The sequence below is a fragment of the Paroedura picta genome, chromosome 3 (genome assembly GCF_049243985.1).
Source record: "Paroedura picta isolate Pp20150507F chromosome 3, Ppicta_v3.0, whole genome shotgun sequence".
Taxonomy (NCBI): Eukaryota; Metazoa; Chordata; class Lepidosauria; order Squamata; family Gekkonidae; genus Paroedura; species Paroedura picta.
Window position 1 is genome coordinate 36384109 of NC_135371.1, and position 20440 is coordinate 36404548.

Here is a 20440-nt window from a genome sequence, read left to right on the forward strand (position 1 = left end):
TGAATGATCTTTATCAAAGGAGATCCATAGTTAAGTGGGTGTTTGAAAACAGATATCAATAGACCTGGGACAGCACAGTGACCTCTGCACCGCACTAACTTCCCTGATAGTAAAAAGCAGCCACAGGGGGGTGCAAGGGTTCAGAGTCATGGTTCTAGAGGAGGGTGAGAATTAAGGGCCATTGCGCACCAGGATCTATGTGGCAAATTGGTTGCGGGATGAAAAAACGCCATTTTAAATTGTGGAATTTGTCGTTATGCATACCTGTCTTTGTAGTGGAATCCAGTTGCGTTTCTATCGTTTCCCACAGGTTTCCAGTCTCGGCAAAAATCGCTAGCCAGGAAGCGATATTGCCGAGCTTGTCCTGCCCCTGGCTGTGAAGCAGCCAATGGGCGGCCGTTACCATGATCCCAAAAAGCCCCTTTTCCTTTAAGGAAGTTTAAAAAAAAAAACACGTTGCAACGGATCTGCGTTGATTCGTTGCAACGGAGAGACCCATCTAGGTAGCAGGTGGTGTTTGAGCTGCCGTTTCATCGTTGCCACGCTCTCCCCGAGTGAAAAAAAAAATTACCCCCCCCCCCCCGGTATGGGCGCAATTTTCGGCTGAAAATAAAGGGAAAATAAACCAGCAAACAGGGCTGTGTGTTGTTTCATGCTTGGTGACTTAAAACAGCTCTGCAGCCAGGGAAGCCTCGCTGGGTAAACGAAGGCTCGCCGGTGCGTTTATCTCCGCTCGCTCGGAGAAAAAAAAATGGCGATCGTTCGCTGGAAGATCAGAGGAGAGAGCTAGGGGGAGGGACTTTGCAGAAATCGCAACAATGGTAACACACAGAACTTTCCCGCTAGTGTTGCAGATTGGTTGCAAGCGTGTAGCGCTTTCCGGAGGGTGAATCCACTTTTTGGGATTTCCCTGAAAGCGCTACAACGAAGCGCTTTTTGCGGATCGGTTTCAGTAGTGTTGCAGATTGTCGACGACGTTGTGCATAACAGCAAAACAGTAGCGATTTCAATTTGTAACCATTGTGCTATTTTGGACGAGTGCGGAATGGCCCTTAATGTCTCTTCTTCACTATTTGTCGCTGCCATAAAGCTGTTGTTTGTGTTGGGGGGAGAGAGAGACTGGTGGTCTGTTTTGCCTGTTGTACTGGCTGTATGGGTGATTTCTACTGGGAAAACTGGATGAGACAAAGCATTACGTTTTGATCAAATTTCTGCAGGCTTCCTCCTGCCCAGCTACCTTCTGAAAAGAAAACATGGCAGAATTTCATGATAGATCTCCCATGTAACATTTGTTCTGGCCCTAGTCACTGTAAGAATTAATGGTTGAAATTTATTTATAAATTTTTGATAATATTTCTTCAGCACTTGTGAACTTAAACAATACTTGCTTCTGTTTTTATTTTTGTATAAATATGAGAACTTAGTACTTAGTACTCATTAATTTGCAGGCTTTTAAATGTTTCTTTACATAAAAGGTTGTATTTGTATAATAGCTCTTTACTTCTCTGCAAACTTATTTGTACTTGAAGACAGAAAGACATATAAAATGAAGAAGAGAAGAACCTCCTAGGTAAAAATTGGCTCTTGCTCCATTTCTGGTTCTTTTTGGCACAACAGGCTAGATTTTTGTCACTTCCCCCTTCCCCCATACTACCCCAAAAGTTGAAAGGACCCCTGTCAATTTCCTGTTTCCAACTGCACTCCATAAATTTGACTCTGTTCCTGAGAGTATCCCAACCTCAGTCGTGGCTATAAAGGAGGTCTCCAAGCACTACATTAGGAAGGGAGACATAGCAAAAATTATTTTGTGAGCTTGTTCCATGTACAGTTTTGAGAAATCGAGTCCTATGGAAACGCAAACATTACAATTGTATTATATTGTATTTATTTATTTTACAAAATTTTTATCCCATCTTTCTGCCTTCATAAGGGCCACATGCTCATTCAGCCAGTCCCTCTCCCAGCAGATTTAAGTAACCAGAAAGGGCAAGGATCATACAAGCAGGTGGCAAGCCTCAAAACTTCCAAGGACCCTGTTCACATCCTCAGAATGAATAACCTGAAAAAAATATCCAAAACAGCTAGGTGTAGGCACCATCTGGCCCTTTCCCTGCTAATGTAGCCTCCAAGTATTTTTGTTTGTTCATTCATTTGTTCATTAATTTAGTTTATGTATCACCCCTCACTGTGATGCCTGGGGTGGTGTACATAGAAACCAGTGAAATAAAACATACATCAAACCATTTTTAATAGTAATAACCGAACAGATCATAACAGTGAACATCAAACTAACCTGGGAGCATTGAACAGCTTGGTAATTTCAAAAATTAGGAGAAGAGAAGACCATGAGCTTGGGGACAATGGAATGGTCCAGCTGTCTGACAGGTATGGGTCAAGGCTTCAGGGAGGCCTTGTGTCTCTGGCATTCAGTCAAAAACCTGGTGGAAGAGCTCTGTTTTGTAGGCTCCATGGAACTGTTTAAGTTCAGTGGGGAGCTCATTCCACCAGGCTGGGAGCATGGTAGAAAAGGCCTTGGCTCTCATTGAGGCCAGGTAGACTTCTTTGGGGCCAAGGATTGGCAGTCTGTTTAAGTTAATGAAGCATGTCACTCTTCAGGAGATATGGACAAGCAGACGGTCTTTGGGGTACGCAGGACCCAGGCCGCATATGGCCTTGATGGTGAGTTCTAGCACCTTAAACCTGATCTGGTACTCAGTTGGTAGCCAGTGCAGCTGCTGAAGGATTGGGGGTAATGTGGGCTCTCCATGCTGTTCAGGTGAGTATGTGGGCAGCTGCATTTTGGACCAACTGTAACTTCTGGAGCAGGGATAAGGGAAGGCCTAGGGCAAGTTACAGTAATCCAGCTTAGAGGTGACCACTGCATGGATCACTGTGGTGAGGTATTCGGGGACCAGATAGGGCGCTAGTAGATTGCCTTGGTAGAGGTGGAAAGAGCCAGCTGTGCTACTTTCGTGACCTGAAGTTCCATGGTTAAGGAAGTGTTGAGTACCACACCCAAGTTCCTAACTGATTGTGCAGTTTTAAGTTGCACACCGTTCAGGTTTGGAAGGCATACTTTCTGGCCTGACCCTTCCCCACCTCTGCAGACGACCTCCATCTTTGAGGGGTTAAGTTTCATGCGACTACTCTGAAACTATTCCACTACAGCCTCCAGACAACTAGCCAAGGAATCAGGTGGGTTTCAGACTGACCATTCATCAGGAAATAGAGCTGGGTGTCATCAGCATACTGGTGACAGCCCAAGCCATAGCAGCCCTTCAGTAAACCAAGGGGGTTGCCTGGACTTAAGCACATAAAATAAGGGCAACTGTGAGTGGTCATGTCAACCAGAGTATGAGAAGAAATGAAACAGTGAAACAGTCCTTTACTGTGTCAGAATTCATTGTGTGTGGAGAGAGGCCTTCTGTTCCATACACAGGGCATTTCATGCTGTCGTAAATTGTGGCATTTCAGCTTTCTTTGGGTTGGATCTTAGCAGTTTTTCATTTATGCAAAGTGCTTCTGTCAATGAAACACAACCTCCCTGCTGCCCCCCAAAGCCCATTGATCTCTCTGAAAAGCTACTTCTGGGGGACAACAGCATGAGAGCTACATTGCAGATTTGCTAGTGGAAGCTCTAGTCTGGATCCAACCCTATGCATGCAGTGGTACTTTTGAGTCTACATGAGAACTGTTGTACTGAGGCACAGGCATGCAGCTGAGATACCCGGGGATTCCCAAAGCACCTTGGCCAGTTTCGTGGTAACCATGTTGAGACTTTGAAATATCCTTTGGTTCCTTTGATCATCAGAGCAAGCCTTGAAGTTGTTTTTGTGTGGGTCTGAAAATTGAATTCCCATGGAGAAATAAATTGTTCTGTATTTGAAGAACGCGACAGGTTTATATGTGGACAACGGTGCTTTTAAAGTCTCCTGCGGTATTTTTCTTATCAGTATCCCTGAAAAGCAATGCACTGTGGAGTCTTATTCATCACTCATTGCAGAGATTTTCTGTCTGTTACTGGACAAAAGCTTAGCTGTGACATGTGTATACATTTCTTATTCCCCCCCCCCTCAGAGTGGGGAGGGGGGAGCGAACGTCATCTAAAATGGAGACTGTATCGCCTATGCTTAAATTAGCTTTTGTGTTTCTTGTGCAAGTGTGGCGTAATGCTCTCCATGTTTCGCTGCAAGGTCTTAGAAGAGTCCTGTGCTGAAAGTCTTCTGAAACATAAATCTAATACATGGGCTCAGAAATTTCATCTCACTAATATGTATTTTGGCAACAGTGAGGCTCACTTAACTAGTGTAGAGTGGAATGAAATCTTTTCTGGGTTGTTGCTGAGCAGATCTCAGCGTAGGGGCCAAAAAGCGACATGAAAACAAACGTGGAAGGGGTTGGCTTTGAGCAGATAAGTGATGGTAGGAGATGCTACTTGGCCTTTCCCCTTCTCGTTGTTTTCCTGTTCCAAGTCTGCCTTTCTGAAATGTCTGTTCTTCTGTTTGTTTGTTTATAACTCTGCCATTACATATGTTTGCATGTAACATGTCGCTGAAATTAAATTCAGGAAATGATATTGGTTTGTTAAGTTTAAGCTTGTCAGTTACTCTTTCCAAGAGATTTTTAAGTAGAGGGGTTTTTTTTGCTCGCCAGCCTTAGGCTACTAGACATTTCCAGGGCTCATCTGGTGAGTTTTGATGATTGCAAATGACCCTGGACAGTTTGCAGTAAAGAAGTCCATGCTATGGGCACAGTTCTGGAAACCATGTGAACATGTGGCCTCAAGACTTTTTATCAATATACTGGATCACGCATTACTGTCAGCTCGCAAGTGGATTGATTGCAGTTCAGGAAACTGGACTTTCTGCTTCTAATTTGTTTTGATGATGTAAGCTACAAAACACAATTACACAAAGCAAACACTGGCTCACTCATTTCTTGATCCAGCTTCTTAACAGTCAAACAAGACAAAGTGCTCTTATCTTTTAGCTACACCCCTTAGAGCAGCAGGACCTTCTAAAGCAAAATTGAATCTAATGCGCTACAAATACCGTTCTACTCTTACTTTGGGAGTAAAGATGTTATATAGCAATTATGCAACTAGTTCACTCTGATGTGTTCATTCCATCCTAGTTGTGAACACAAATGATTTACTATCTCTGGCAAAGTACTGCAGTTCAAAAGGCATTAATGCAGCCTTTTGATGGTGGAGTAACCCCTGGAATATTCTTCAGCCTTCAAGTAACCCCAGAAGTGATGCCAGATGGGCAAATCTCCCCAGAAATCACATGTTTACAGTGTGTATAGCATCACTAATAAAATAAAATGCTTGGTAAATAAGAAGTTAGATTCATTTTTGTGTGTGCGGTACTTTGCCTGAACAAAATAAGGAAGCATCTCATGCCATAAAGCCCACCATGGAAAGCAGCAATTCTGCTCAGGGAAATGATGTGTGTGATTTGGAGATCACTTGTAACTTTGGGAGATCTCCAGGCACCACTAGGAGGCTGGCAATCCTAGCAAAGCCTGAGAATATACTTTTCCAGGGTCAGAAATGGCTGCCAGGGCAAGATGAAACCTGGGAAGACAGGAATCCTTGTGCAGGCCGTGCACAGTCCTTGCACTGGATCAAGGTGCAGTTGCTCTCGCCTAGGGATGCCAGCTTCCAAGTGGGGTCTGAGGATCTCCTGGAATGACAACTCAGCTTTCCTGGAGAAAATGGCTGCTTTGAAGGGTGGACTCTGAGGCACTGGACACAGTCCTCTCCTGTTTGAATATCTTAATCCCTTTGCTTGCAACAACCTTCCTCCAGCCATTTTCTCCTGGCGGAGCTCTAAGAAGAAATTCTGAGGGGGAGGGGAATGGGAGGAACCAATGCAGGGAGTGCAGCAGATTCAGCTCTTCCTTCCCATTCCTTTTCCAGCAGAATGCCACTCCCCCTGGGTTAGTTTATTATTTCGATTTTTAGCCTGCCGTTTCCAATTGGCTCGCGGCAGGTTACATAATCCCACAATTGTGGATATGACTATATAACTATCAGAGGCAGTCTATGATGTTCAGAGTCAGATGATATTCTTCGACCAGAGAGGGGGTCACAGCTTGACTCTAGCACTGGCCCCGACCATATACCTGGTGGAAGAGCTCTGTTTTGCAGGCCCTTTTTAAAGCAGAAAGCTCTCCGAGGGCCCACAGCTCCACTGGGACCTTATTCCATCAGGTAGGGGCCAAGACTGAAAAGGCCCTGGCCCTGGTCGAGGCCAGGCAAGCCTCCCTGGGGCCAGGAATGGTCAATAAGTTGGCATCTGCAGAGCATAAAGCATAAATTTTGTGTGTATATGTGTGTAAATTAAATCCCACCACTCTAAGTGGAGTAACCTCTCTGGGGATCTGAAGTAATCCTGATTTTACTAGTAACCCTGGTTGAAAATTACTGGGTTAGAATAATAGATTTGGAAGAGGCCATACAGGTTATCTATTCCAACTCCCTGCTCAATACAGGATCAATATACTCAGTATCTGTCCAGCTGCTGCTTGAAGACTGCCGTTAGGGGGAGCGAACCACCTCCTTAGGCAGCTGATTCCACTGCTAAACTATGTGGGGAAAAATTCCTGATATCTAGCCAGTATTGTTCAACATATAGTTTGAACCCATTACTGCAGGTCCTATCCTCTGCTGCCACAAGGTCATGTCTGCTAGTACAGAAACATCCACATGTCTTACAAGGCAAATCAGGGGATAGGCCTGACCCAGCTTGGCAGGACTTGTTTGTGCATGGACAACACTGAAGGCTGAGCAACATGTCTTGTATCAGACTCCATTGTCATTCTAACACTTAGCTATCAAATGTGTTGCATGCATGCCTGTATCATGCTGTCCCCCTTATGTTGCCCAATCTCTACTAAGCTATAGCTTTCTCTAAAGGCTTGAGCTTTGGTGCCATGCACCATCTCCTTGATTTTTTTCCGCTTACATAGTGACAGAGATAAATCTTAGAGATAAATCCTGGGTTGGGCTGTTACAGCTGAAATAAGAGGTTCCATACTGGATCCAATAAATAGTCACTCTAGATGCTTTGTTAGGCCCTCAGCACAGAGGTCAGAGACTCCTCCTGTGTTTCCCCGCCCCCAGCGACTTGTATGTTACCATGAACATGCAGTTCCATTTAGCTATCATGACAAATAGTTGCTGATGGGGAAGCTGACCCCCTACTTGCTTTGTAAACATGTGGATGTTACTGTACTGGCAGCTGTGATGTATCCTGAGTATGTATTTTCTGTATACTGAGCAGTAGTATTTTAAAAAGCTCTAATTGCCAATCTGTCTCACTCTTTTAAAATTTACCCAGTCTCCAATAGTTTTTAGTTCTCCTATGCTTCAATGTAACTGGATATTTTTGTGTTCAAGATGTCTGTGATAATACAATTAGATCGACATGAAACTTTTTCATGCCAGTGAATATGAACTCGTGCGTGGGTCACCTGGTACCTCCACTGCCAGTGGGCCTCACTAATCTGCCAGAGGTATGTCTAATGATACCAGAAGTTTATATCTAATGGCTTACATCTGTATTCACGTCAAAAATGCTTTGTTGACTTTATCATTTCTATCTTTATAACAGCCTTGTAGCTTTAGACCCTGCTTTAGACCATTCTGGTAACTGAAGCTGTGGGGGGAGGGAGCTACAACTGTTCAAAAGAACAAATGTTTAGTAAGATAAGGAAGTGGTAGGAAAGGTCCTGGTCACTCAGTGAAGCCATGACTGAGGAGAGACCTTCCCCATTAGAGTCCAACACTCTTAGTTTGATTCTATGTGCTATGCTTACAGAATGGCACAGTGCAGTCTCCTGGAAGTCAATGGATCCTCAGTAACAACAGTGTATATGTGTGTGTGTGGGGGGGGGGCTGCAATGGGAGTGAAGGATTGGTAGAAATCCTCTACAAATGCAAGTGTCACTTACCACAAGCTGAACAAGGCATAGGATTCAACCCTTTTTCTGCAGAACTACTCCTTGACTTCAGGCAAGAAGACATTAATAAAATGTTGTGCTCCATTGGTTGAATATTTGGTTCCAGCCCTTCCTTTCATTTAAGCACAACTGAAGAAGAAAAAGTAATTCCTTGTGCAATTTGTCTTTGGATCAGATTTTAAAATTAAAAGCTTGAACTGTGTGGATTTAAAATAAGCTAGACTAGACTTAGCTTTACCAAGAAAACTGTCATGTGCCTTGATCTTTATTTGCAGAGATGGTTTTTGGTGAGCAACTAGAGGTAGGCAAATAATGAAATTTCACAGGCCCTGTACTCAACGGCCAAAATTGAGATTTGGCTTTTCCTTAGATGAATGCTATCTACGAGAATCCTTACTTCAATGTGTTTTGTAATACCATTAATCATTCCATTTAAGTCCGTTTTCCCCACATATATTGTTTCTTGTTCATGATGTGATACAAACTGCAATTTAGTTATAACAACAAAGTGACTTTGGTTGGACAGTGCATATTTAGAATTGGCATCTGATACATTAACGATTGTAGAAAACAGAAGGCAGAAAGATATGTTTTGCACTTTCTTAGGATTTCCTTGGCTCTGGAGACCCCAAAGATACAAAGATGCTAATCACCAAACAAGCAGACTGGGCCAAGAACATCAATGAACCCAAAGCCGCTGTGGAGATGTACATTACTGCAGGGGAGCACCTGAAGGCCATAGAAATCAGTGGCGATCATGGCTGGGTTGATGTGTAAGTCTTGCCTATGTTATTTTCAGTGGAACTGTTTTCTGTTTTCAGGAAACATTGGTGACTCTGGATTGCTCATTTTAGAAAAATTTTTTATGGTATGCAGAAGAACACTCAGACTAAAACATTCAGCCTTTCTCAACCTTTTCACCATTGAGAAACCCCTGAAACATTTTTCAGGCTTTGAGAAACCCCAGAAGTGGCAAATCATACAGAATATGGTTGGGAAGCAAAGTTGTGTACACGCCCACCTGGGGCCCACTTCCCACCCCACCCCCTCCAGGCCCATCATTGGGCATTTTGAGAGGGAGGGCAGGTCAACATAACCATATATAGTCATATCATCCAATAAATGTTCTACAAATTAAAAAAATAGATTAAAACATTAATTAACTTCCACCTATTCGGTAAACCCTTCAAGGGCCATCAAGAACCCCCTGTTCTATAACATGGGGTAGGCCTGGTTCCAAAAATCCAACATCTAACTGTGAATATGTTGGTGGGCCAACACAAAAAGTCAGGAAAAAGACAAAGGTTGTTTTTCATCAAACACACTGGGAGGAAGTTGTGCCCTAGTGGCATTGCCACATCCTCAGGGGGTCACCTCAGTCCCCTAGGTGTAGAACTAGGCCTGGGTGCCAAGCAAAATAGTCCTGTGCTGAATAGTCTGTAGCCTATTGTATTTAGTGTTTCTCTGCTAGTATTATATGTATCTGAGACCCCAGAATTGAATCTGGGTTCATTTCTGCTAGATATTGTACTACTGACAATGGAAGGCAATTCTCTGTGGTTGTAGTTCAGTGCTGCATCATACTGTTTTTTTCCATATTGACTGTGAAATCCACCTAGCAAGATACTCACTTGCATGTTGGAACCCTGCACTGATACAGCTGGAAGGTTTTGTTTGACTGTTATACTCCAGCAGCTTTCTCATAAACAGGCAAGTTTGTGGCTTGGCAGGAGACTGCTGGAGCGCAAATATAAATAAATGTCCTCTCAGGCACGCACATGGATATCTTCCTGGTGGCTGTATAATTTTTTTGTAAAGCTTTAATTTTAAAGACCTCTGCAAGAATTCAGAGGAGCTGTAATCAATCAGTGAGTTTGGATTTCTTCTTGGGTTCTCTGTTTAGGTTAATCGATATTGCCCGGAAGTTAGATAAAGCAGAGCGTGAGCCGTTGACAAAGTGCGCCTACTATTTCAAAAAGTTACTCAACCATGGCTATGCTGCGGAGACCTACATGAAGATTGGTGACCTGAAGGCCTTGGTGCAGCTCCATGTGGAGACACAACAGTGGGATGAGGTAAGGGGTCCTTTCTGCAGGGAAGGACCATTCGTCATTCCTGCCTGTCGATACTCATTGAGCCTTTGTTCTTGGTTGTGACATTGGAGGAGGGAAAGAAATTAAAACTAAACTCCCTGTTTTCAAATATGCTGAAATATGCTTCAAGAGCAACTTTTCTTCAGGGTCTGAGAACAAATGGCTCTATCACCTGAGGAAACCTTTAGTTGCAGTCTGAACCTCACAGCAGTTGTTCTGCTGTTGTTGTCGTTCCCCCAGCCCCAGTCAGTTAGCTGTGTTCAGCTGTGACATCAGTGCGCTAAGCATGATATGGCTCACTTTGTGCCAAGGCAAAAAAAAAAAAAATTCCGGGGCAAAATAATAGTTGAGAGCCAGTTATGGCTGGTTGAGTTCCACTTTAATAGCTTGGTCATCGTTCTTATAAATGTGATAAATTTCTAAAGCAGATCACAGAAATAAGACTGTAACCTTAGAGAAAAACTCCTAAAACATTACAAAATCATCCCGTTCATATTTACTTAGAAATAACTCTCATTGTGTTCAGTAGGGGTTCCTCCCAAGCAGAACTGTGTGACTTTGAAACTGTAGGTTATCTGGGAATATCACAACTGGACACTGACAAAGGTACTCGTTCTTGGTGATGAGGTGGGTCTTCATCCAGTGCATCTTAATTTCATTATTTTGGCTAATTTCCATCAGGTGTATCCATGAGCATGAAAAGCCCTGTGATGACTGTTGTATTTTGCAGCATGTTAAGAATGACTGTCATTTGTGCTGCAGGCTTTCGCATTGTGTGAAAAGCACCCTGAATATAAGGATGATGTTTATGTGCCATATGCTCAGTGGCTGGCAGAGAACGATAGGTTTGAAGAGGCCCAAAAAGGTAGGACTGCACAGAGGGTGTGTTGGTTGATGGTTTTTGTTTTTCCTGTTTTTGTCTAAAATGATGGGAACACTCAAAATATATACTGCTTGCTTACTAGAAACAAAAAGAGAGCATCGAACCTTTTTATTTGGGAAGGATGTAATTTTTCGAAGATAGCACTGGAAAACTCTAAACAGATCCTCCTGACAGACAATGCAATCCTAAGCAGAGTTCAGTTCTTCTAAATCCATCGAGTTCAGTGGGCCTAGTACTGATATTATCGGGGTGCTGAGATAATAGGTACCCAATTGAAAGCATGTTATTTTTTGCTATCATTAGCGTTCAAACTTTTCTTTAGCACATTACAAGAACCCTGCTGCTCTGTCAGGACTCCCCTCAGCCCTGACCTGGACAGCCCAAGCTAGCCCAATCTCAGAAGCAAAGCTGGGAAGTCTAAGGTTCCTACGGAGAGGCTGGCAATGGCAAATGACCTTTGATTGCGTTTTGCCTTCCAAACTCTAGAGTGTTGCCATAAGTCGACTGTCTTGGTGGCAAAAAGAAAAAGTTCCAGATCCTAGTGTGGGCAATGTGTAGAGCAGCAAGCTCTCCACATGCATTCCTAGAAAGTCAGTTGTTCATGGAAAAAGTCCTGTTAATGAAAAGGTTAGCCTATGAATCCAGCTCCCAGAATGCTCTGTACCTCATTGTTGTACAGCTTACACTTTCTAGATAGAAACTAGGTCTGGAATTTAAAATGCAGTTAGCTATTTTTTGAAATATTTAGAACCAATCTGAACTTTTGAACAGGTTACAAGTGCTTGAGTTTAAATGGCAAAGGATATATTCAGGGCAGTGCAGTTGTTTTGGGATTACACGTGGGTCAGGTCTCCCTGCAGTGAAAGGGAATGGCCTCTCCCAGGCCAACCAAATGCATATTTTGCAGTTCCCAATTGTCAGTTCCTCTTCAGTTCCTCTACATGCCTGGGCATTCATTTCAGTTGTCCCAGTTGGAATCCCTGAAGAAGCACCCTGGAAATGAAGAAAGCCAGCAGTATTTCATGGGGGGGGGGGGGGTTGTGTGGAAAAAGCACAGGCTGCGGTCGATGCCTTGTCAGGATGTAATCCCTTTCATCTGTCTCTTTGTTTGGTTGCAGGACCTGTTCTTAATTCTAATCAAGCTAATTGATTTAATCACTCTGTAAAATCTTCTTTGTTTTGGCCTCCTTTCAAGCATTCCACAAGGCTGGCAGACAGACCGAAGCCGTAAAAGTGTTGGAACAATTAACTCACAATGCTGTGGTAGAGAGCCGATTCAATGATGCAGCATATTATTACTGGATGCTGTCCATGCAGTGTTTAGATATAGCTCAAGGTAAGGGAAAGCAAGCATGTTTACAGGTGACCTATTCAGGCATGAAGGCAGGACATCTGACAAACTTTGGTGGCTTAACAGAAACTTTGTCATAAGACAAGTTGTACAAGTTGTTATGCTATGTAATCCCAGTTATTTATATTAAGTGTTATCCTTTTTTATGTATGGTTAAGAATAGCTGACAAACATTTATCTTTTGTAACCTGAGGTCATATTATGTCTTCCAAGTTGACTAGACATCTTCTGTACCCCATGTGTGTCTCAAAACAAGGAGCAAGGTCTTTACAGGTTGTGTGTTGGATGTGCTTTGATTTAATGAATTCCTAGGCCATGCCCGGCAGTCTTGACTCAATGGTAAAACACCAGCTTGGCGAGTGGAAGGTCCTAGGTTCTTGGTATCCCCGGTTGAAGGAGCTTGGATAGAACGAGTTAGGAAAGACCTTTCTCTTTCTGAGACCCTTAAGAGCTGCTGCCAATCAGAGCAGGCACTACTGAACTAGATGAGCTCTGTAGAAGGCAGTTTCATATATTGTTATTTCATTATAAATCATTTTTCTGATTGGCCTCCGTCCATCGTGATTATTTTGCTCTGTTGGGATTCTTCCTTTGGGTCTTCTAAGGAATGTTGTGGCCCAATTTCTTCTTTTTTCTCCATTTGTTGACCCCTCTGTGACCACCCACAATGTCATCTTTATTTGATCTTCATTTGTGGTTATGGTGGCTGAAGTAGAGTTCCTCTACTTAGGTTCTCAGTGATTCCGTTTCAACCCTCTGGTGTTGCTCATTCTCAGCATGACACTGAACCAGTGGCTGGAGCACAAAAAGTTCCCAGCTGCTAGTTTTAAATGTATACGGCATTTAGAGGGAAGAAATGTCAATATGCAATAATTCTGCTGTATCTGAAGGCTTCCGTGAAGATCGTTTCAGAAGGTAGCCATGTTAGTCTACAGACTAAGAATAGCTCAATTTGAGCCCAGTAGCACTTCAGGACAAGCAAGATTTTTAGGGGATAAGCTTTGGAGAATCAAAACTCACTTTACCTCATGCCTTACAAAAGGAGCTTCGGTTCTTGCAAGCAGAAAATCTTGTTGGTTTCCAAGATGCCACTAGACTTGAATCTAGTTATTCTGTTTTATTTTTATATCAGCAACGACCCTAGTCTCTGCTGGGCATACTTCAAAACTGTGACTTGCTAGAAAGTTTTCCCGCTCTAGCAGTGCAACACTTTACAGAAAAGCTCTAGTCTAGATTTATTTACATCAATGGGCATAGACTGAAGTCATTCTGCAGAGGACTGCACTGTAAGTCTTTTCAGCCAGCTTTATTTGTCAGAGAAGGGCTCTCTTGGAGTTCATTCACAGTAATCGGCATTGCATTATTAAGCGCCAGCCTGGTGTTTCAAGAACCTTCACCTGCAGGTAGATTTGCTTGGAATCCAAGCTTTAAATGCGAGTCCTAGACATAGTTACATAAAAGTAAGTCCCACCAAGGCTGCTGTAGAGTATGTTCAGGACTGCAGCCTGCACATGTGAAATCATTTATATTCAGTAATACTCATAATAATGAGATAGACCATTTATTGGTCCTGTAGCACAGAGGGGTTTAGGATAGGAGACATCCTTTGTCCAAGGACTACTCGGTTCATCTACAGCTGCTCTGAGGTTTGAACCTGGGTCTGAATCTGCTGGATATTGGATTCATGAGACCAAAATAAAGATGCTTTCTAGCAGGGGTTTTCTGTTGTGTGATATGGTCCATAAAACATTGGTCCGTGCACTGAACCACAGCTGCTATCTGTGCACACTGAGAGCCAGCGTGGTGTAGTGGTTAAGAGCAGTGGCCTCTAATCTGGAGAACTGGCTTTGATTCCCCGCTCCTCCACATGCAGCCAGCTGGGTTACCTTAGGCCAGTCACAGTTCTCAGAGCTCTTTAAGCCCCACCTACCTCACAGGGAGAAGGAGAGAAGGCAATTGTAAGCTGCTTTGAGACTCCTTCAGGTAGTGAAGGATACAAAAATAAGTAATTATTATTTGGGAGTAGGCACCACTCAATAGGATTGGGCTGTATGAAATTAGAAATCGCTCCTTGTTGCTTTCAGGTTTGAATGTTCACGTGGGAAATCCAGTCTGTAACGACTGCAGATAGATGGGGACCAAGTTTCCAGAGATGGAAGGCAATTTTGCTCCCTCTCTAGCTTTAAACCAGTGCTGTGTTTGAAATTGTGCACCACTGTCATTAACCTTAATTTTCCTGCTTTTAAAGCGCAGAATCAGGTGTGAAGATCATCAAACTGAAGCATTAGTGTGAGGCACGCGTATCTAGCAGTGTAGTCTCCTAGGGTTATTAATGCCATAACTAGGATGATCTGCAAACTTTCTTGATTTAAGCCTCTCACTGTTAGCTGACAACCCATTAGGGCTTTTGTACTGACCCTGCCTTTTCCTCCCTCAGAGGACCAGCAGCAGAAGACTGAAATGTTGCAGAAGTTTCGCCACTTCCAGCACTTGGCAGAACTTTATCACGTCTATCATTCCATCCACAGATACACTGTAAGATGTTCATGCGGCACGTCCAAATTGGCTCACTCTGTGTCCTTTGGACCATTCACAAGGCTGTTAACTGATGTAATGTGTGTCATGAGGCCACTGGGCGCTAGGCATTTGCTCTTGCAGAGTGGCTGATGCCGGGTTCTCCTTTGAATAACTTATCTGTGTGGCCCCCTTTTTTTACATCTGTGTCAAGTTTAAATCTAATTACTTGGACTCTCCTGGTGGTGCTGCTGTCCAAATAAATGAAAAGCCTGTCAGGCTAGATGGAAGTGAGCAAACATTTTAATTCTGTACGTTCCGATTTGGCTTAACCTACTTTCCCCTCTCTTTTTAAACGTGTTGCAGGAAGAACCCTTCAGTTTCCATTTGCCCGAAACGCTCTTCAACATCTCTAGGTTTTTACTTCATAGCCTCACAAAGGAAACTCCACCAGGGATCTCTAAAGTGTATCCTTTCGTTAGGCAAAGGCCGCCTGCAAGAGCTCTCTAGTAGGGAACCCAAAGGGGCGTTGGTTCAGTCTGAATGCTCGTTGCAAGATTAGACTCAGTTCTTGTTATCAGAAACACTTTACACAGAAGATTGTTATAGACGGGCTCAGGGTCCAGAATGCTAAATGCCTCAGGACTTTTTTGTACTTTGAATCATACAGCAGTTTCTGCTCAGCACTGGAGATCCCTACCAATAGGTAGGCATAGTGCAAGAAAACTCCTGGTTCATTTGGTAGATGACTGTTGGTGTTAATCTTGCTGATAGTTCTCATGATCCACTCCACAAGTGAAATGGGTGAGGACAAAGAACAGTCAAGTAGAATGCCTGGGCCCTACAGGTCAGCAGGCTGTGTATAAGTATGTGGCACAACACCTCCTTTAGCCGGTGGCCAAAACCACCTGGATTTCTACTCAGAACTGTCTCCATGTTATCTAGGCTTTGGCCTTGTCAGACCACACTCGTGCTCCATTTGAACCCAGGGTGGCCTACCGGAGCAACATCAGGGGAGGTTTCATTGTTCAGAGATGAGTAACTCCCACCAAGGATGCCAAAACAGACCCAATTTATAACTGCTGCTGAAAGACAAACCCCTGCAGCGAAGATGAACCATACGAAGATTTCAGAGTAGCTTAGCTTCCTGTGGATGCAGAGATTTCAGTCCTTTTGTCTTAATCTCTGACACTGGAAGGAGAAGAGTTCATGCAAGGAGTTGATGGAGTGGATTTTTCACTGCCACCCCCGAGCAACCTGCTGTTTGTTTTAAAACTCCTGAGAACTGGGAGTGCCTCATGAACAAAAGGCACCACAGGGTAAGGGGCTACATCAACAAGGGTAAATCAATTGGGTAAAGGCTACATCAATTGGATAAAGTTGCTTCTTTCTCTCTTTTCTGCTGACGGGGGAGGGGGAGGGAGGAGATTTTGCTTGGCTTCCTTTTCTTTGCAGCTCCCTGTTCCATGATGTGCTCTGCCTGCAAGGCTCCCCCCCAAGCATCAAGAGAAGAATTTTCAGGACAAACTTCTGTCTGTTTTGAGGAAAGGGAAGGGAGGGAAAGATCCATTCCACCAACTCTTTCCATGAATTCTTTTGCCTGGATCCCGTGGAGCTCACTCAGTTTTGGGGAAGGCAGTTTTGATTTAAGTCTCTTCAGTTGCATCACAGAAGTTTGGCTTCTCTAGACAGGAGATTCTGTCTCTCAGTGGCGGGCTGATCACCTGTCTCTGAAGAGGAAGGCAGTTCTGCAAAGTGCTTTGGGACCAATGAATTAAAAGCATCTCTCCCACCCCCATCGTGTTCACTTAATATCTTCTGCTGGAAGGAAAGGTGCAGACATCCAGTCAAGGACAAACAAAGGAGTGCTTTAACAATAGCTCTTGATGGATTTCCTGGTTTAAAATAAGGACTTTCCATATTGATGGTATCTCCCTCTCTCTCTCTCTCTCTCTCTCTCTCTCTCAGTGCCATCCCCTTCAGCATTTATAACAGTTGTTTCATATTGTGTTTATGTAAACATGCTTATGTAAACAGACATCTCTAGCGGAGGCCTCTTCCAAGCCCTGGCTTTAGTTGTGCGGCAGTGCATAGTTCCTCTGATGGAAGGCAATGATGTGGTTTTTCCTGCCTGCCATATGTACGTTTTGTTCCTTGATTTGATTACAGCAATACATTATTTGCCCTGGCAAAGCAGAGCAAAGCTCTGGGCGCCTATAAATTGGCTCGTCACGCCTACGACAAGTTGCAGGGGCTGCAGATCCCGACTAGATTTCAGAAATCGATTGAATTGGGGAGCCTGACCATCCGATCCAAGCCTTTCCATGACAGCGAAGTAAGTGCCTGCCTCATCTCTCAATAGCTGGCCTCCGATGCAAAGGCGCCTTTGCTGATACATTTTCAGAACCGGAGAGGCACCATCAGGAGCAAATGCTGCCTCTCGGCAGAAAAACGCTCTGCCCCCTTTCCGTCTCCCTATTCAAATGGAAATGAGTGCCTTGCATTTTCAGATGCTTGTCTTTCAAGAAACTGCCTCTCCCACTAATTGCTATATGTCAGTGTCCATTACCAGTGTTTCGACAGGTTGCTCCACCTTCCCCTTTCCAAGCACTGTCTACTCCAATAAAGGTGTGCTTGTGCATCTGTCCTCTCAGGGGCTTTATTTGGACATGCCCCTTTTTGTGTGTGTTTTGTTTAGGTAAAGTGAAACATTTATCTTCTGTGCTCCCAGCACAACTCTCTCGAGGTGGGTTCTGCACACAACTTTTTAGAGCAAGAAAAATAATTGCATAAGAGCTTACATGTAAACCATCAAATCCAGCTGCTGAAAAGGCCTTTTAAAAGCATTTTGTTTTAAACCCCATCAAAGATCAAAAGCAAGCCAAAGGAGCAGGGTACAATAACAACGGAGGGACAAGAGAATCGATTGAGCAGGGAGTGTGGAGGAAGGATCAGCTGCATAATCAACAAAATCTAAAGGGGCAAAGAGAGAGAAACAGCCTGGGAAAATAGCAATGTTTTTTTCTGGTACTTGGAGCCCAAAGGCCAGGTGCTTCAGCATGAGGTATAGAGCTCCACAATTAGGTTGCCAAAGCAGGTGAGACTTTGTCATTGATGTTTACTTGCTTTACTTCAGAAGATGAAGGCTAATTCAGCTGTTCCTCAGCAGCAGATCTTAATGCAAGAGAAGGTGGTCCTTTATACACTTTCAGCCCACACAGCTTAGGACTTCATAGGGGAGAGCCAGCACCTTGAATTGTGCCTGCAGGTGAAAGGGCAAGCAGATTAAATCTTTACATTCTAGCCTAATTCAGTGCACATTAGCAAGTAATCATGTGGAGGCATTTGGTGCTGTAGGCAAACTATGACCTTGGCATCCACTTCTTCCAGAATTCTGTTTTCTATAGTGCTCAGCCATTGAGAAAACGACAGACGCCACACCAAAGGGTGCAATTGCCCTCTCTATATGAATCCCTAGCAAATGGGAGTTCAACTTCTCTTCCTGCCAGCTAGGCCAGATCTGACATTTGAGATGGCGTACTTGGGGATTGCTGGGTTGAAGACATATGAGAAGATGACAGATGTTGTTCAAGAGGTTGGCAGCAAGGGGCTTGGTTCAGTAGATCTCCCATGGCAGGCATAGGGCAGTGAGGCACTCTGGGGGCTGGGTAAGAGGTTGGGCTGCTTGAGGGAGCAACATCGACAGAGTCCACACACAAGACACAGGAGCCTCTTTATTTATTAAGTCTTATTGGAGGTGTCTGTTTGCTCTTGTTCTTTGTGCATATCTCTGTAGGGAGGCCAGTTCCACTAGCTGTGTATGGGCCTCAACAACTCTGTTGGTGGAACAGCTCTGTCTTACAGGCTCTGCTGAACTATTTTATGTCCTGCAGGGCCCTGATCATCTCACTTGGGAGGTTCTCCGGATTTTGTTTTGTTTTTTTATGGCATACCAACAGCTCCCACCTACTCTTCCACTCTCTTTCCCTTCTTCCTTAGCTTCTCCTGTGAAGTTACTAGTTGCCAGATGGCTCCCCCTCCGACGTTATTGTCCCGAAGAAGAAGGGGAAGATGAGAATATGAGAAGTTGATGAAAAGAGAGAGAAGGATGCATAGGGCAGCAGCCAGCATTAGAGAAGGGTGGCCTGTGACCCGCTTTCAGAGGCTCCGTGGCCTGCTTTTCAGTCCCAGCCCACGGGTTGGGAAACCCTGCTCTGTGCCGCTGCAACTAAAGGGGTGTGCAAGTCAAAATAAATTGCATTGTGCAAACTCTTAACCTCCAACGAACAGGGGGGGAAATGCACTCCATCTGGCCACCTGAAATAATATAAACACAACAAGGCCCTAGAGATCCATATAGCTGCCTGAAGCGATTGTGCAATTTAAAAGAACATTTAAGTGAATGAATCAAAAGTCCTATGTTTCATCAAGCCTCTGAGCCAAAAAAACCTGTTTCGGTAACCTTTGTTCACATCTTTCTGGCAATGAGTTATGCTTCGCGGTGCTCATCCGATGCCACAGCAATTGAAAACAGAATATGTAATGACTCAAGCTGTCTTGCTAATGGGAGAATATTTGTGGATGTTAAAAGGGCCCGAGTTCTGTGCTGATATAAATTTTTATTCAGTATAAAAGAACAAGAGAATATAGAAGTTCTCCTATGCAACTAAATCAACCTGGGGGTCCATTTAAGCTTGGGGTTTCAGTTGCCAGTAGTGAGCCAGTAGCTCCTTCAAAGAGTTTCCCAGTCAAGGGACATATGGGATACCCAATCTGGGCTGTCCTCCAGCTGCCATGTGTGTGCAGAACCAGAGACATAGGTTGTGCTTTCTCCCCTGGTATCATGCTAGCCAGTGATGGATCTATTTCCCCCATATTCAGTCTTTCATGATAGCTGTCACATTGCGTGACAATATGCTCCACTGGCTGTTGCACTGAGTGATTAAAAGTTTCCGTAAGTTAAATCCTCTGTGTACTTCTTATCGCCTTACACATTTGGGGGAGAGCCTATCTGCTTTTCCTGTTTTAGTCTCTACCCACCAGTCATGGGTTTCTAAACCTAGGACTGCTATGAAAAGAATTAAAAGTAAAAAACAGGAAAATGTTAATCACCGTCCGTCCCCTTTTCCCAAATGAAAAGCCCCGTCAGAGCGAAGCTGCTGATTCTAGTGGAGCACAATCCCCCCCTCCCGCCCCCCACACACGCACTTCTTCTTCCTTTGCATGGCATTTTTTGCTGAGGATGTTCTCTTAATAGTGCCTTCCGCAGTCAAAGAATGCATCAGTGTTTGGATGTCTCCTTCTAATGTGAGTTTCCTGTGTTGCATTGGCGGTTGCCTTTGAGAAAGGTCTGCAGAGGGAAGGAGGTCCTTGCCCCACCTTGTGCAGGTTGAGCCAGTTGTTCTTCAGTGACCTCGCCTCCCTTGTGCGTGTCTTTGCAGGAGCTTGTCCCTTTGTGTTATCGCTGCTCCACCAACAACCCTTTGCTGAACAACCTGGGGAATGTGTGCATCAATTGCCGGCAACCTTTTGTCTTCTCGGCATCCTCTTACGGTACATCGCAGTATTACAGCTCGCATGGATAAAATGGGTGGAGGGCAGTGTCTGAAATTCCTGTTGCTGTTTTTGTTA

General features: G+C 44.0%; 1 protein-coding gene across 4 annotated transcripts in view; it reads left to right on the plus strand.

Annotated features, from left to right (window-relative positions):
• Nucleotides 1-20440, plus strand: part of IFT122 (intraflagellar transport 122) — a 71830-nt gene that overhangs the window by 44719 nt on the left and 6671 nt on the right. For all 4 annotated transcript variants that reach the window (XM_077325295.1, XM_077325296.1, XM_077325298.1 and 1 more), the window contains 8 exons: nt 8575-8741; nt 9872-10043; nt 10824-10926; nt 12140-12280; nt 14733-14830; nt 15176-15276; nt 16979-17144; nt 20251-20362. In XM_077325295.1, coding sequence (XP_077181410.1) covers nt 8575-8741; nt 9872-10043; nt 10824-10926; nt 12140-12280; nt 14733-14830; nt 15176-15276; nt 16979-17144; nt 20251-20362 — 1060 coding nt within the window. The remainder of the gene's footprint in view (nt 1-8574; nt 8742-9871; nt 10044-10823; nt 10927-12139; nt 12281-14732; nt 14831-15175; nt 15277-16978; nt 17145-20250; nt 20363-20440) is intronic.